The sequence below is a fragment of the Miniopterus schreibersii genome (assembly GCF_964146895.1).
Source record: "Miniopterus schreibersii genome assembly, chromosome: 11".
Classification (NCBI taxonomy): domain Eukaryota; kingdom Metazoa; phylum Chordata; class Mammalia; order Chiroptera; family Miniopteridae; genus Miniopterus; species Miniopterus schreibersii.
In genome coordinates this window covers 31,030,598-31,047,613 of record NC_138111.1, presented here as the reverse complement: position 1 = coordinate 31,047,613, position 17,016 = coordinate 31,030,598, and the positions used below count along the sequence as shown (strand labels likewise).

At 39.3% G+C, this 17,016-nt stretch overlaps 1 protein-coding gene across 16 annotated transcripts; it reads right to left on the bottom strand.

Annotated features, from left to right (window-relative positions):
• Nucleotides 1-5,063: 5,063 nt before the first annotated feature.
• On the bottom strand, nt 5,064-17,002 carry HNRNPK (heterogeneous nuclear ribonucleoprotein K). Of its 16 annotated transcripts, none has more exons than XM_081151044.1 (17): nt 16,870-16,993; nt 15,017-15,093; nt 14,823-14,907; nt 14,285-14,382; nt 13,637-13,693; nt 12,135-12,178; nt 11,188-11,260; nt 10,625-10,696; nt 10,009-10,122; nt 9,520-9,648; nt 8,651-8,958; nt 8,467-8,521; nt 8,125-8,208; nt 7,837-7,852; nt 7,678-7,760; nt 7,135-7,304; nt 5,064-6,412 (listed from the first exon to the last, which is right to left on the bottom strand). In XM_081151044.1, the coding sequence occupies exons 3-17, from the start codon at nt 14,878-14,880 to the stop codon at nt 6,379-6,381; spliced, it is 1,395 nt and encodes a 464-aa protein (XP_081007170.1). In that variant the 5' UTR covers nt 14,881-14,907; nt 15,017-15,093; nt 16,870-16,993; the 3' UTR covers nt 5,064-6,378. The 16 variants fall into 16 exon arrangements, 8 of the variants coding, with proteins under 8 accessions (XP_081007170.1, XP_081007175.1, XP_081007171.1 ...); XM_081151049.1 differs by having other exon boundaries at nt 5,064-6,352; XM_081151045.1 differs by lacking the exon at nt 16,870-16,993 and adding an exon at nt 16,524-16,613.
• Between the last annotated feature and the right edge of the window lie 14 nt (nt 17,003-17,016).

Below are 17,016 nucleotides of genomic sequence, written 5' to 3'. Positions count from 1 at the left end.
GGCTTCCGCTTCTCTCCCGGAGGGCGAAGTCTGGGCTGGACGCCCGGCATCCGGATCCTGGGGCCCAGACAAGCATTATGGCCTCCGGTCGAGGTGCGGAGGGCCGAGCCACCCCAAGACTGCGACACGGGTCGACGGCCTCCCTATCCCCGTCCCCGGGCAGGCCTCTTCATTCTTTTACTAAATTCCTGGCTCTTTTGGAGGCCGAGTAATCAATCAGTTGGAACTTTTGGAGAAATGGTTGAGGAAGCAAGTGTATTAAATTGTTAAGTTACCTGGAATTGTGCTTAAGTACTGAATCTTACTTAGTGTTGGCCGGGACAAAATGACCGTAATCCCGTTTTGCAAGAAGCTGAGTGGCTCCGTGGTTAGCCCCAATTCACGGCAAGGGCCTGATCCCCAAGCCAAGGGCACTTTCTGCATGCCAAGCTTATCAATTTGAACTGGTACTGCCAAGTAGTGACGTTATCAATGCTCCTGCTGAGGAGACAGCGGAAATAAGTATTACTGTACAGCCCCAAACTTTTTAAACAATAGGATGAGGAGAGAGGTATAGGAGTCAATTTAGTGATGATCCAAATTTGCCTAGTGATGAAAATTTAGTATAGAGGCATATTCTTTTTTCTCCTTCGGAGACAAATCTCCATGGATAACATAAAATGTTTACACCTTTGAAAATCAAGTATTTTAAAAAAATCCGTAGTCATCTCTAGTTATTGACAGTTAAGAATCTTGGAAATTTTAGATGATTTGGAACTTTTGACAACTGCCTCTAGAGAAGCAGAACATCCTCCATATGGTTTCTTCATTTTGGTAAGAGAAAGGAACTTAAAGGACTTCACTATGATTTACTTTGCCAGAAAAAGTCACTAGTACATCAGTACAGTTGTTGAATAAGTGTAAATCTGTGGACTTGGAATTTTTTCTGTGTACCCCAGCAGCTATAAGTCTTGGGAGTCAAAGAAGTTGATTAGCAAGAAAATCTAGCAATCTACAAAAGGATCTAGGAAGCTAAATAATTCATTTTCTCTCACTAAGGCTTATTGACAAAAAACCCACACAATTTGAATTCCTACTATGTTCAGGATTGAGTTAAACACTAGTAGTAGTATAAAAAAGGGTAAAACATACTTCACTCAAGAAACTTAACTGTTGAGATAAAGCATAAACTGTATGTGGGGGTGTTTTGTTTTGGCTTTTTGTTAAATATGTCTACAAGATGCTGGGAATACAAAAAGCGAGCTGTTTACCTACTCAACGTCCTTTCCCTCCTTCCTTTCCAACAGAACCCTAAGGTTGTTCAGGAATTCCTCCATCTTACCTACAGTTGGTGTAGCTCAGCCTCCTCAGCTCCAGGGGTGATTGGGACTGGTCTAAGGATAATAGCACCCTCTTGCCAGGGACTGGTTTAGGATCATGCATGTACCCCACTTCACCTCAGTGAGTTGCAAGGATAGGTTTTCAGGATGCTTGCAGAAAAGCTTTTCCAGGGGAATGTCCAGAAGTGATTCACATTCCCACTGGACATGTTGAGCTTGAAACTGCTACAGTGCTTTTGATGGCAACCCAAATATATGAAGTCAACACAGGGGAGGTCAAAATAATAGCAGAGAAATGGAACTGGGGTAATGGGATCACATGAACTTACATCTGTCCTACTTCTGGCTCTCCAGTTATGTGAGTTAATAAACTTCCTTATAGTTTAAAGCAGTTTTGAGCTGGGTTTTCTCTTTTACACAGGTAGTAAATATAAGCATGGTATCTGACATGATCTAGTGGGGAAGGCAGACGATCAAATGTCTGGATAGGATTGTACTTCACACATCAGAAAACGAGACTATAGTGACTAAACAAAAGGGGATTGTTTTTCTCATTTAATAAGTCTAGAAATAGGCACTCCAGGGCTGGTAAAGCTATTAAAAACTAGGCTCCTTGCTTTATGTCTCACTATACTTAACATGTTGCTTCTGTCTTTATGGTTGTAAGATGACTTTACCTTTATAAGCATTGTGTCCTCAGGATTATTTTTTTAGAAATAGGGAGAGAGAGAGAGAGAGAGAAACATCAGTGTGAGAGAGAAACATCGATTGGTTGCCGCCGGCACGTCTCGACCAGGGATGGAACATGCCACCTTTTGGTGTATGGGATAACGCTCCAACCAACTGAGCCACACTGGCCAAGGCAAGTTATGTTTCTTTTGAAAACCTTTGCTAGAGCTCTACCCCATAGGTATAGGCTGTTTCATGTATTCATAACTGTAAACCTACTTTTGCCAAACCCTGTCTTTTTCTTTGCTATCTAAAAAAAAACAAAAATAGCCCTGGCTGGTGTGGCTTAGTGGTTAGAGCATGCACTGGAGGGTCTCAGGTTTAATTCTGTCAAGGGCACGTACCTGGGTTGCAGGAGGCAACCAGTCAATGTTTCTCTCTCACATCTCTCTCGCTCTCTTCCCCCATCCCTCTCTGCCTTCCACTCTCTCTAAAATCAGTGGAAAAAATATCCTCGGGTGAAGATAAGCAAACAAAAAATAAAAGAGCAACACAACAAAGTTCTGGAATAACTTGAGAGGTTTGCTGAGTTCTAATAATGTTCCTTTACCAGGTTATGCACAAGACTTAAGTGTCATTGAAGAAGTGATTTGAATGTTATCACTAGTCCCTGACAGATTCTCTTCACCACAATACAAATTTGGTTTACACCACTGCTTTACAAATATCTCTTTGAACAATTCTGAACTCACTCTTCATTTCGAGATATACAGCAAAATACTGATTTGGCAATCACCTTTTTTAGCTCAAGGTGCTACAAGCTGGAGCTGAGCTGTCAGTGGAATGGGTCCTGGAATTCAAACAAGGGGTAGTTGCACTGCCCAGACAGGCTGATGAAATTTCTAGAACTGAAATTCAAATTCAGGGAAGAGCAGCAGCAGCCCTTCTAGTTATTTCTGGGGGACAGTAGTAGATTGCCTGGTGTATCTATGTGCAGATTCTTGATACCTCTCCATAGTGATTGATTCATTAGAACTGAGATATGGGCCAGAAATTTTCATGTTTAAACAGCAGTTAGCCATTTTGAAGATGGTCCCAGGAAGTTTGAGAAACATGGATATTGCTTTGTAAAAGTTCAGTGTCACCATTAAGAAATTGGGTCAGTTTCACTTCAAACTTGCCAGCAAGGGGCAAATGTTGACAATAAACAGATGTAAACATAGTATTTAAGGTTAATTTAACCATCAAGATTAAATCCCTTTCTAAAAACCTGATGGCACTGAACATTTAAAAAAACCAAACTAACCTTATGGACAGTTTTTAATTGATCTGGAAATAAAATTTAGGCCTTGCCTGGCTGGAGTGGCTGAGTTAGTTGAGTCGTCCCATGCACCAAAAGGTTCAATACCTGGGTTACAGGTTTGATCCTGTCAGGGACTGTATGGACAGCAGCAGATCGATGTTTCTCACATTGATGTTTCTCTCCCTTTTTCTCAAAGCATGTCCTTGGGTAAGGATTAAAAAAATAAAAAAGCATAGGCCTCTTCAGCAGCAATCTTAAGCAAATCACAACCTGTCATGTTTGTAGAACAGAAATTCCATTTTGAGTACTAACAAGACATTGGAAGACAAACCACTGATTTTTGAGAAAAATTGCTTTAGATAGTTCACTTTCCTAAAAGATTCAGTCTCTATACCAGTGGTATGATCAAAGATTTAGGAATTACTGGATCACTCAATACAATGAAAATATTTTCCATTATAGTCTCATAAAGGCAAACTACTAAAATTTGAATAGTAGGAAAAGGTTTCAAGTTCTTCATTCTTTTAAAACCTTAATGCACCCTGATTTCCAACGTGTTGGCATTTTGGTAATAACTTGTCAAAAACTTAAGCTAAAAACATTTTTAAAATCTATACATTATTTATTGGTTGATTCTTGTATGTGCCCTGACATGGGATCAAATCCACAACCTTGGCCAATCAGTACACTATGATTGAGCTACCTGGACAGAGCTGCATAAAATTTTAAAGCTTCAATAAAACCCAAAATATGTACCACTTCCTACAAAATTGATTCAATGTTGCATTTAGTGAACTGTAAACTTCAAAATTTTCTCAACCTAATTCAATTCCCAGCCCATGTTCAAACACCATTTACCAATAATAGTGGCAATGCAGCAAAAGGCATCTCCCTCGTAGTTGTATACCCAAATTATTGCCAGGTATTCTCCAATTCTTTAGTAGGTTCATGTATTCAGTGTGAATTGTTCATAGAAGACACACATTAACTTTCAGCTAAGTCCATCTATTTACATAATTTTTCAATGACTAATTAAAGACTCCAAAACTAGTTTCTCTCCAGGAATGCTTTCCTCATAGGAATAACTTGGCTGTCTCATCACTGGTGATTTTTCTCTGGAGAGGGCTCATTTCAACACTAGCAGGTTGTACAATACCCTAAGCAACCCCAACTCACCCTTTCTTAAAATACTGAAGGGAGAAGGCTAAGTAACACCAATGTGGCAACTCAGCTTGATTTCACCTTTGGAGAAACCTTACCACCACAGGTAGTGTTCACTAGTTTGAAGTGGTATGACACCATGTATTTTACTATCAAGAGAACACTCAATTCCTCTCCCCTAAAAGGGGAGTGTTACTGAAATAATGCCTTAAATAGAATACTTGCATGTGTCTATGTATTCAAGAAAAACTGCCCATTTCACATTTTTCTATCTCTTTCCTCAACTTAAGCAGAACCACACCCATGAATCCCTTTCCATGTAACTGAGTTCTCGTGCCTTCTGGACAGTTGGGAGGTCAACAGGCAGTACACTTTAGGAAATTTACAAACCAGGAACCATATACTAGTTACTTTAATATTCTCAAACATCAAACTAGAGCTAGAAGCCAAAGAACTAAAAAACTCTCATAATGGGAGAACAGGAGTTGTAAAATTGTACGACTCAGCTCCCATTATGCTACACTCCCTTTAACATAGAGCCCAACTACCGATACCGTCTTTACCACCCCTACCCAATTGCACTTCTAGAAAAACACTTCACACAAAAAATATGTAATTTAAGATTACTGTATTTCCTTACAAGAGGAACGTTTTAACAAATTTAACAGATGTCAATCAACCCTTGTTCAAATTGGGCACACATCAAATCTAGCATTACGGAGTTTTATTTGGAAGTGAACTTAACTATTAATACAAACGTCAAGATACTACACAAAACACCCACAGGAACTTTTTTCATCTTTTTTTTTTTTTTTTGAATTGTTCACAAACATTTCCTACATAATCCAACATACAACAAAGAAATGGTACATCTTTTAATTTGCATACAATGGAAAAACAAGAATATATATATTTTACAAAGTTTAACTAATAGACACTAGGCAGGCTGACAGTTTAAGTTTATAGGTGAGAAATTACCTAATAAAAATAATCAGAATTTATTTAGCATCAGTCACTTCCATAACCAAGTATTACTCCGATTAATAAAACTTGCTATTAGGCTTCTGGTATACACTTATACCATCACTTAATTTTTAGTACTGCTTCCCCACCTTGGTTCTTCACAATTACTAACATAGAAAACTGTTGCAAAGTAGGGGCAAGCATTTGCAAAAACAAACAAATAAAACCCCCAGCTTATTATAAGCATGAATGTGTATGATGGAATTTCTTCCCAAGCAATGGACATTCAAACCATCCAGAAATCACCAGAACTGAATTTGCCAAGGTATTTTTTGCCTAAGTCCAAGTTCAACAAAGGAGCTGAAAATCAAACTTAGTGTTTAGTTTGGGGGTGGGATGGGGGAATTCAGCCATTTGAAAAATGACCATCTTAAAAAAAAAAAAAAAAGACCACCAAAAATAGGTTCACTAAATTTATTTTAAAAATCATAAAACGTTTCTTACAAAAGAGCATTACATTCTGCACACTGCTCTGAATAGATGCCAGGGACATATGGACTATTGTTACTCTTCCTCCCTGTCCCACCCACCCCCAAATGTTACAGTGACCACAAAGCAAAGTGTTCACAATAATTACATAGGGGGAATTTCCTTTTCTAACCAACAACAATGAACAAAAATTAAAATTCACTCACTCTGCTGCTGTTTCAAAATTTCAATGTTAGTTTTTGCACACCCTCCCCCCCAACCCTGTTTGTAAGGAACTAAAACATTACATCTGGTGAACAGCAAAGATTTCACTACACCTCAAATGCAGAACACCTATGAAGCAGAGGAATGTTGGCTTTTTAAACAGAAGCAGATAAAAAAAAAAAGATGCAGGACTCCTTCAGTTCTTCACTAGTCTTAGAAAAACTTTCCAGAATACTGCTTCACACTATAAAAAAGAAAAAATATCTTGCATTAGAATCCTTCAACATCTGCATACTGCTTCACACTATAAAAGAAAAGAAAAAAAAGTACGAATTAGAATTTTTGTTCGTAACATCTTAACCAACATTAAGACAATTTCAATGCTAAATTAAAACGATAAGCATGTCCATTATAATTAGAAATAAGAATTAAAACATTAGCAATTACAAATTAGAGCAATGTAAAATTCAAGAAAAAATGATTAATAGTGAACCAGACATTAGTAGAGCAGAATTAAGAAAATGAAATAAAAAGTTGTTAATATTTGGTAGAAAAGACAAGAAATGCCAGTAAAGGTGTGAAATGCTGCATTTTACAGCACCAATCATTTGTCCTGTAGAGGCATGGCCTGTGCCATATGGCAGACTGTGATTTGTTGTCGATTTAGTTATCTAAAAACAACAAAATCACTAGTCTTCCACACAGAACTAGACCAACATCCACTGAATCTTCTACATTTTTCTACAGGCTCTGTATAATTTATAACAAGTGGTTTTGGCAGCAGTTTTCACCAGAGAAATGAGAAGTTTGCTTGGTTAAGGCTTCTTCCAGCAAGATTAGTACTGAATGTCTTCGTTTTTAGTAAGAAAGCAGAAGAAAATCAAAGCAAAACTATTAGATTGTTTAGAAGTTAGGTCCCCAAAAGGTTGAGACACCATGGCTTCTAAAAGAAAAATCAATTGAGAAGAAAAGCTTTTTAAAGTTTTAGTATGTATAGGTTTAACATAAAGCTACACTTAAACTGACCTGTTCTGCAGCAAATACTGTGCATTCTGTATCTGGTCCTGTGTTCCTGTAATGGTAATGATTCGATCTTCGGACCCTTCTAAAGGCTCATCAATTTTGATCGAAGCTCCTGACTCATGACGAATTTGTTTAATCCTCTGACCACCTTTGCCAATAATAGATCCAGCCAACTGAAAAGATTTGCAAAAACAAGTGTTTATGATATACTTTGAAGGAAACTGTGTTACCTGTATTTTAAATGACCTTTAAGAGTATTAAATTTGTAGTTAATTATTCCAATTTTTAATGCCCCTAAAACTAGTCAAGATTTGGATTTACACATCAACATTTCCTTAATGAATGAATCAAGGGCTCAAACATCAACAGCTTTTGATAGTACTGGACATCACTTGACAAATCCCAAACTGGAGGACACCCCACAAAGGCCTTAAAAACACATTTTTAATCCTAAAATGGAGTATTTTTGTCAAAGTCTTTTATTATAAGTTACGGGACTTAAAATAATACATTAAATGTTCCTTGTAATACAATAAAGATACTTACATCTTTGGGAATAGTTACTTGTGTAGTAATAATAGGTCCACCAAGATCACCATATGAGCCACGACCCCCTGCATAGGAATAATCTGATTTAAATTATGAGCATTAAGTTCATTTAGAAAGCATAAAAAAATGTTTGATTTCACAAAGGAGAAAACTTACCATATCCAGAGCCACCCTAAAAATGGGAAGAAAAAAACAGAGAATTATTTTGCCTTCAAGCCTGTTCTTCAGATATTTTAATATTCCTAAAACCCCTCAGTTTAGGAAACCAAAGTCCTCCCATATCCTCCCTAGTAAGTGTATTTCAGAAAACAATGCTCAGGGCAAGAAACCATTCAAGCACACAGCATTTAAGTAAATAAAATATTAAGGGGCAGGAAGACACTTATTGGTGAGGAGGCAAACATCTTATTAAAGATACAAGTTCAAACACCGAGGATACTCAACCTGTGGTTCATAAGCCATCTGCCATTCCGAAGGGCTCCATGTATCTATTGCAGAGTCCCAAGTTTCATCAGCACTGAAACCAACCTGTGTTGAGACACAAAACTATGAACATAAACCTGGCAATTTATATTCTACATCACATATTTTGGGGATAAAGGATGGCTCAATAAAGTCTTAATAGGCCAGCAAACAACCAAAATGATGTAAATGGCTTTCTAAGACGTCCATTTGTAAAACAAGTTTCTCAATTAACAGTATTTGGAAACAAAAATGTTAACTACACCTGACTTTAAGATCTCTTACATACTGAAGTATACATTGATGATAAATGAAAATTCTTACCATGCCATCATAACGGTCTCCAGGTCTTCCTCTTCTGTCATAGGCCATTAGATCTCTGCAAGAATAGTACTGGTTGTAATCTCAGCTTATTGACATACCACACACATCAAATAAAAACCCTACCCTAACTATTCCTCTACAGTGAAGCCTCTTTTATGTTACTATGTAATTGAAAGAAACTTACCCTCCTCTAGGTGGTGGTGGTGGAGGAAGAGGAAGATTCCGTGCTCTGCTACCACCCCGGCCACCTCGTCCAGGAGGAGGAGGAGGAGGTCCTCGCCTAGGGCTCATATCATCATAATCTCTTCTAGATGGAGGCATTGGACGCCCACCCCGACCAGGAGGCATTCTGTCAAAACCACCTCTTCCCCGCATGGGAAATCCCACGGGCCTGCCTCGGCGGTCGTCAAACATCATTGTAAAGCCACCATAATCGTAAGTTTCATCGTAAAAATTGGGATCATAAGGCTGTGCACGTCCTTTGATGGGAGACTAAAACAAAAACACAGTAATATTATAGACCAAAGAGAAACAGCCTTGGCTCATAACCAACTGTTCTTTTTACAAACAAAATATCTAAAGTCCTTTTTCCTGGGAGATACTTTAGACAGGGTAGGAATACAGGCAAAAATACAGTAGGAAGGAAAGGTTTGGATAAAATGTGGTTATTTTTGGTGAGTCCTAACAAAAAGTAAGCTTTACTGCTTGTGGGGGGAAGAATTAGCAGCTGGCTATTTTTACCCTAAGATCTTGAGACCATTCAGAGGGATGAAGGGATCAGTATCTTGGGTAAGCCATTAATTCAGAAGCTGTGCAATGTAGTACTGTAGAATCTTCCTTTGAAGGACTAAAGGCTATAAAAATCTCACTAGCAATCAAATGACCATTCTCCAGTCTCCCAAATTATTTCTAAATTAAAGTGACGGCTCAAGATAGAGAATAAAAAATTGCTAGGGAAGGACAAGTAAAAGACATTTGCCTAAACATTCTGAAACTACTTTTGACATCTGTGTTTCAGGAAGTTAGATGTAAAGATAAGTATTCTGAAGGTACCTCTGATATAAGATCAAGGATGATCTTTATGCACTCTACAACCCTATCAGGTTTTCCTCCAATAAGAACGACTCTGTCAGTGGAATGAGGACAGCATTCCTGGAAAAGCTTGATTGTTGTCTGAGTGTTCTGTAACAAGTTAAAAAAAGAAAAAAAAAAAAGAAAAAAAAAGGCATTAATAAAAAAAAAGGAAGCGAACTAAAGAGGAAGCTAGGCAACCTAGGAAGGTTCAGATAAACTTACATTTGCTCTAAGTAAATCCACCCCCTTCCCCGCCCTAAATCTTATTAGTAACCATAGGACTTTTTTAAAATTTTAAGCAAAACAATGTCGCCAGGCCTTATTGTGGTACTTTAACAGTAAACTAAATATAAAAGTGGAGAGGAATCTCAGGGAAGAAACTCAGAAGGGTGAGAGAAAGCCCACTGAACCTTAAGTCTATGTGAAAAACTATTTTCCAGTAATAGAAAATAAAAACAGTGCCTTTACCTCTCGAAGTTCTTTGATTTTAGCACCTTTGACCCCAATAATTCCTCCTGCCAGACTCTGATGAATCAACAGTCTCAATTCGCAGTCAAAGTCACTTCCTTTATAGTGTTGGTACTGCAGAGGGAGAGTTACAGAATTTTAGTTCCAGGTTAAAGATTCCCCAATCATACACACTTATTTGCTACAAGCGTAACAACATACTGTTGCAGTGAGCAACCTGAATTTATATTTCAATAACTTTACCAGTTATGTGCTTATTATCCTCAATAGCCAGGCCCAAAAAGGACATTCTGCACCACCTTAAAAAACTATTTTATTTTCAGGTCCTGCAACACCATACCCACACTGCAGCCATTTAGCATGTCGCTGTTACTACAGTATTATTATTAACATTCAAATAACACCATAATATAAATGACTGCAAAGCACTTTGCAAATGTAGTTAATTCCCACTGCAGCATGGAGCAGGGTCAACAGTGAGTTGTAAGACCATTCATTTATCATGTTTTTAAGCCTTTTTCTATAGAGACGGGAAAAGCACACTATGTTAAAAATAAAATTAATCCCATGGGCCAGGCTCCATACTTCAGTGGGGTTCAGTGGCACTATGACATACATTTAAGCATTCCACAGCATCAGATTCGAGCGGGAGCTGGCTGGTTGCAGTGGGTGATGGCAACTGCAGGCCCTGAAAGTAGAAAAATAAGAGTAATAGGTTAAATGTCTAGTGTGATCAGGCTATTGTCGCATATATTGGTAAAGCTACTACAACCACATCTATATCATTATATAATGAGAAACTGCTAATCTACACTAATATACAATGTTTTTCCTCTGTACAGTTAATTACAGAATTTAAAAATCCTCAAACTTTTCAAACACAGTCCTACAATATTTCAACACCCCCCCCCAACCGCCTCTAAAACTAAAGCCCATAAAATATATGCTAAACCCATGAAACTGCATGGCCAGATAGTTCATATTTACTCTGCAGTGGCCAGACATTCAAAAACAAATAATGTGAGCACAGTAACACTGTATACTATGTAGCAGGTTGTAAGATGCAGCTGCTACAAACTGTTATATCCACTGTCTCTATACCTCCCCTACTGCCCCAATAAAACACACTTTAACTGCTCCGCCCCCCCAATTGACAAATACATAAAAAAATGAGCCTACCTCTTCCAAGGTAGGGATGATTTTCTTCAGAATTTCTCCAATTGTTTCAATATCAGCACTGATACTCAATATGCTGTCAAACATCACAAATACCAGATAGTACAAAAAAGGTGGAAAAGAAAAATGAGTTTTGTGTTTATCACCAGTAGTCGTACAAACTTTTACAGAGAAGTAACAATTATTTAATACTCCCCATTTAAAGTAGCCTATTTATAGGTTTACACATGCATTTTTGTTTTATGCCCAATACAGACATGATAACAATATTAGGAGACTTGGAGAGAGACAGAGAGAATGGGCTCTTGGAAGGGCTCAGATTAAGTGGGCAATAAACTGACCAGAACTGAAGCAGAGTTGAATATTTATGTTCCCCGCCACCACTAAGTTAATTAAGGATACCCTCGCTGTTACATTGGTAAAACTGGCACACCTTCTCTTAGGCAAAGTGGGGGAATATGCAAGTGGTGAACATTGTATTTGGAGTAAGGTTATGGATACCAGTTAGAAATTAGATCACTAATGGGCTCTGCAAGAAAACAAATACAAATGCGAGACAAAACAAAGACAATACAAATGAGAAGTGAAGGAAAGTGAACCAGAGTTAGCATTTCATCAGAAAAAATTATGAACAGGCAATGTTGGGAAGCAAGGTGGGCCACAAAGACAGAGCGAGAGACTATTTTGGTAACAATTTGATTTACAATGCAGCAAATATGCAACACTTGAAGCTGTGCTCCTTCCATTGAAATAAAATTAGTGGATCGTTTGGGTGGGCAACTCACGGTCAAAGTTCAGTGACAAAAAGACTTAATGGGGAAAATAAGACAGAAACTTGAAAAACAATACACCGTCTAAAGGGGATACTATTTAATTATATAAAAGGCAGGTAATAAAATACATTTCTCTCTTTCTAATCAGGCAGTGAGGCATAAACTGTTGGGACATACCGCTCGGGGCCACTGCTGTCTGGGACTGAAACACTGGCATTGTACTGCATTGGTCATTGGCGTTCGTGGATGTTGGCATTGGGCATGGGCATTCAATCAGAAGTTGTCAAGTATGGTACCCGTTTGGCAACGAGCACATTTTTGGGCATAGCCAACCAGGGTTTTCACATGGGCGTTCAGGGGCGGATGGGCCAACGTCATGGTGGGCAACGCAGGGGTAAGTCGATCCAGTACATGGGCAACGGAGATATATGGCCAAAAAAACAAGGAGAGGGAAAAGGGGGAAAAGCAATAAATTTTAATTTAATACAAACTATACTCATACTCTCAATTAATGAAACAAGTTTAAGTTGTTCTGAAGACTAACACAATAATGGCCTTCTCTATATCTGACTGTGGCTTAACATTTAAGGACCTTAAATGAAGGTACTAGCCTTTTTTTTAAAAAAAAAAAAAACAACAAACGATGTTTCAGTAGCAGGCTGGCTCATGAGGGTAGACACAAAACCTGTCATGACTCAGTTTACTGAAGTTCTTGAGGAAACGGGGAAATTAATAACCCAGATAATTATACAGAATATCTGGATTAAGAGGAGAGAGGTTTATAAAAGACAAAACAAAAATTCCCACACCACCAAAAACCCTAAACTCTTAAAAGACTAGTTGGTTTCCTGGAGGTTTAAAATGCATTCCTAGATCCTAATAGGCAAGTTGGTAAAATTTTAAAACAAATTTTCAAGTTCAGTTTACAGTAATTAAGAGGAACATACAAAGATCTGCGACCAAGAGAGAAATGAAATTCTATCAAATAAGTATTCAACACAAAGTTATTTGCCTCAATTTTAGCAAGAAAACATTAAAGAGCGTGTTCACTATGAGAAATTTTAAAGGAATTTAGGTGTAGCCAAGTCCTATAGATACACTTCTGGTGATACCAAGATTTAATGTGTCTAATCACAAGAGTCAACCCACTATAAAATATGAAGACTCAAATCACTGGTATTGACGTAAGGTTTCCCAATCTTATGATTAAATGCCTACTCTTCTTCACCCATTTTTAAGACATGCAAGCTAAACATTAATTTGTTTGTGCTCCATGTGCAAGCTGTTAAAGAACAGATGGACGATTAAAAAAAAGGGAATAAAATTTCTGAGTTTAATCAGCCACCTGCAATGGTTTTCAGTAACACTAATTGATTCACACACGGGAAATGGTGCAATTAAGGGTTTTTACACTGTCGTTATTTCTAATTAAGATGTTATCTTGCCCGAAGTGAATAATTTGGTGGAAAGTTATTAGAAAGTGAAGAGGTTTAATATAGACCTCCTCACCGAATCCACGTTAAATTCAGGAATGGTAAACCTTGAAATTATCTATGCAATCGATAATTACAAATGGCTTGTATCTAAACTATTAAAAGTGATTTCTATGATGTAACTCTTTAAATTTCTACAAATATAAACCAAAGCTGGAGTAGTAGTTTAAACTCTTTAATACTTACGTCTGTACGCAGTGCCTTAATATTCTTGCCTCCTTTTCCAATCACTGCCCCAGCATTCTGGAGGAAAAAAGACAAATTAAAATTGCCCTTTCCTTCCTGTGCTCTCAAGCTTTAACCAAGGGAAAACAACACACACACACACACACACACACACACACACACACACACACACACACACACACACCCTCCCCCCCCCACCAAGTGTCTATGTGACTTTGGGGGGTCTAAACACTGACAGAGATTTGGAATATTCAGAATGTCACAATATACTGAACATAAAACTTAAGCACTGATTAATTTTATAGTACCCATCCCTAGTAGACACCTTCACACTGTGACCTGATAATATCAAGTAAACTGTTTCTAATAATTTCACAATGTAATCACGATCCATTAATGCTTTTAGGATCACCCACACCCTTTTCCTGGTTTGATCTTTAAGTGGCTCAATATATTAAGGGATTTAATTTTAATTGTTAGGCAAAAAAAAGCCACCACGGGCTTACAAGTCCCTGTATAGCATCACAGGTCTTTCATATTCTTCAAGCTTTAAGGCTTTGAAGGTTTCCCATAGGGCCAAACCAGAACTTAACCTAATTTCTACTTGAGTAAAAACTATTTTCAAATTTTCAAGAGTAAAATTAATACCTTGCTCTGAAGCAGAATGCGTAGTTCAACCATCTCATCGGTGTTCCTAGATCTTTTAAAAGCTTGTTCCTCTTCCATATCTTCTGCAGGGCGTTTACCTAGAAATTAACAGTTCAAATTTCAAAGAAAGCACAGCATCTTCAAGAAAGAAGGCATCTTTAATTATATATGTTTTAATTTATTTAACTCAGGTATGGTTAGAGAAAGCAACTACATTCTGCCGTAAGAGATTTGTTGCTAATTCCAAGTTTGTTTTAAAAAAGCCAAAGGCATTTATATTCTTTGACTTTTAAACACGAATCAAAGCATTCTCCCTTTCAGTAACCTTTTCCAAACATAAGATACTGTGACAAAATATTTCAAAGGATCAGGAATTTAAGAATACAATTAAAAAACATTTTTGTATTTATTGGCTTTCTTTGTGTCTTTGTTTAGTTACCTATACGATAAGGATTAACTCAGACTAAACAATCATAAAGAAATGACAAAATTAAAAGAAAAAAATTATAAAATTGTTACAATTAAAATGTACTCTCACCAAATTCTCCATTGGTTTCGGTATTGGGGAAGGTTTCCTCTGGCTGTTCAGTTTCCATTTTCTTGGATTATATAGACACACCAATCTGTTAAAAAAATAAAGAGATTAGTATATTTGGCTTATTGAAAAGTAAGCTGTGCATATTGCTAAATATTTTTAAAAAGCAAAGACATGACTCTGCTTCTAGAACGTACCAGTTATTATATATCCTTGCAGAGCAGAACTGAAGTGTTCTGGGCGGGACCAACTGACACCCTAGTGCTTCAGTAGCCTACAAAAACCAACACAAATCAGTTTTGCCTTTTGGTTGCTGATTACTAGATACGAACACACACTGATCTCAACAAACTAAAGAGCTATTTCTAAAGCTAGTTTCTTCATTTTAGGGTCTTAAACCCGCAAATAATTGCCTTAAAAATCTAAAACAATGATATCGGATCCCCTCCCCCCCCAAAGGAAATAATACTAAAGCCACCGGATCTAGTCCCATCACAGAAATTAGTTTCCAAATATAAATGCAAATTCAACCCATTTCCAGGTCCTTCTACTGGAGGAATAAATCTCAAAACTTGAGAGCAGCTCCAAACTGCCAGTACTACTCGATTATTCAACAGAGTTAACGGAGCCCTTGAACACTATCAAGGTATTTTACACTACGTTAGGGTACAACCTAACAATTACACCTCTACAACCAGACTGGTGAGAAGACTGCAAAAAGCCTTTTATCTCCCCTCGGAACTGGAAGCAGACGGCAACGTGGTCCTTCTTTAAAAATAAAAAAAGGCAGCCTAGTGCTTACAAAAAAAAAAAAAAAAGTCAATATTTAAGCCTTCCACAACATTTGTCGATCACTCTGGTAACGAATAACTGAAACTCTCCTTCGGGCCCATCAGTTAAATACTGAGAGGTAACGGAAGACTTGGATGAAGGCGTTTAAAGACAACCAGCAGGGTCTTTCTATAAGAATAAGACGTTGACGCGGTCCTTCAATCACCATTCCTCGTGCGGCAAAAATCGCAAAGTATGCGCGTGACCAGACGAGGCAAACATGCACTCCCCTCCCAGCTCCCGATACCGGGATCGGCAAGAGCCGAGTAACAGGAGTTGAGAAAGCCAGAGGCGAGAGCAGAAGCGCCGCACGTCTCTCCCCGATCCGACAGGAAATGGCCGCCCTTGTAATGGCGACTACGTGCTACTAGGAGGAGTCGAGCGCCGACCCCCCTCCCCCACCCACCACGCGGCCCCGAGATCTCAGCCCCCGTACCCTCCCCCCACCGCGGGAGAGACAAAGCAACCGAGGCAACCCTGACCATTCGACCTCCCGGCTCCAGCCCCAAGCCCAGGCCGGGAGAGCCTAAGTGCGGTGGGACCCACACAAAAGACAGCGGCGATCTCTATCGCCCTGGGGTCCCGCCCGCCGGCCCCTTCTTGCCAAACAAGAAGCCTACTAGTCCCCAAGACTACGAAACTGCAGCTCATCCTGTTGGTACAGGCCTCGTAATGCCCCGAAGCCTCTAGTACCACAACGCGGACTGCGGATAGACGCTCAGGGAAATGGCGGAGGGGGGGAGGGGAATCGGGCAACGTTCCCTTGCTGAGAATCCGCCAACCACCAAGCGGTACCCAAACGCCTCCCTCAAGCGGCAAAATTTGTCTCCGACTTTCGCCCTCACGCGCCGTTTGCCCAGCCCCGCTCCTCACCGCGCGAGGCCGTCGTCCCTATGCCGCCGCGCCGCCTCAACCGGTCACAGCTAGACAGAAAACGAACGCAGGGCCCGGCCGCTCTCCCCGCCTCCCGCGCTCTCCTACCCCGCCGCCGTGTCTGATTGGCTGCTGGGGCTTCGGCGGTGGCGCCAGGGCGAAGCGATTGGTCTAAGGTCGCGTCAATTAAGGCGCGACACCCCCGCCTCCCGCCGGCGCCTCCCTTCAGGCTGTGAGGCCGCTAAGGGCCGGAGAAAAACCGGACTTGGAAAAACTCAACACAGCCTTTAGGGAGGCCAATACCCTGCTGAGTCCTTAATACCGAAGCCCCAATAACCCCAATTACCTATAGGCCGTAAACAAGAGGGACGTAAGCAAGACGTAGAGGTTGGTGCAGCAGAGAAACAGGATAATGGCGTCTGCAGCTTTCGCCTGGAGCACCCTCCTCCTTTCTCGTTCGCGCACTCACTAGCTGGGGGAGGGGAAGAACTTC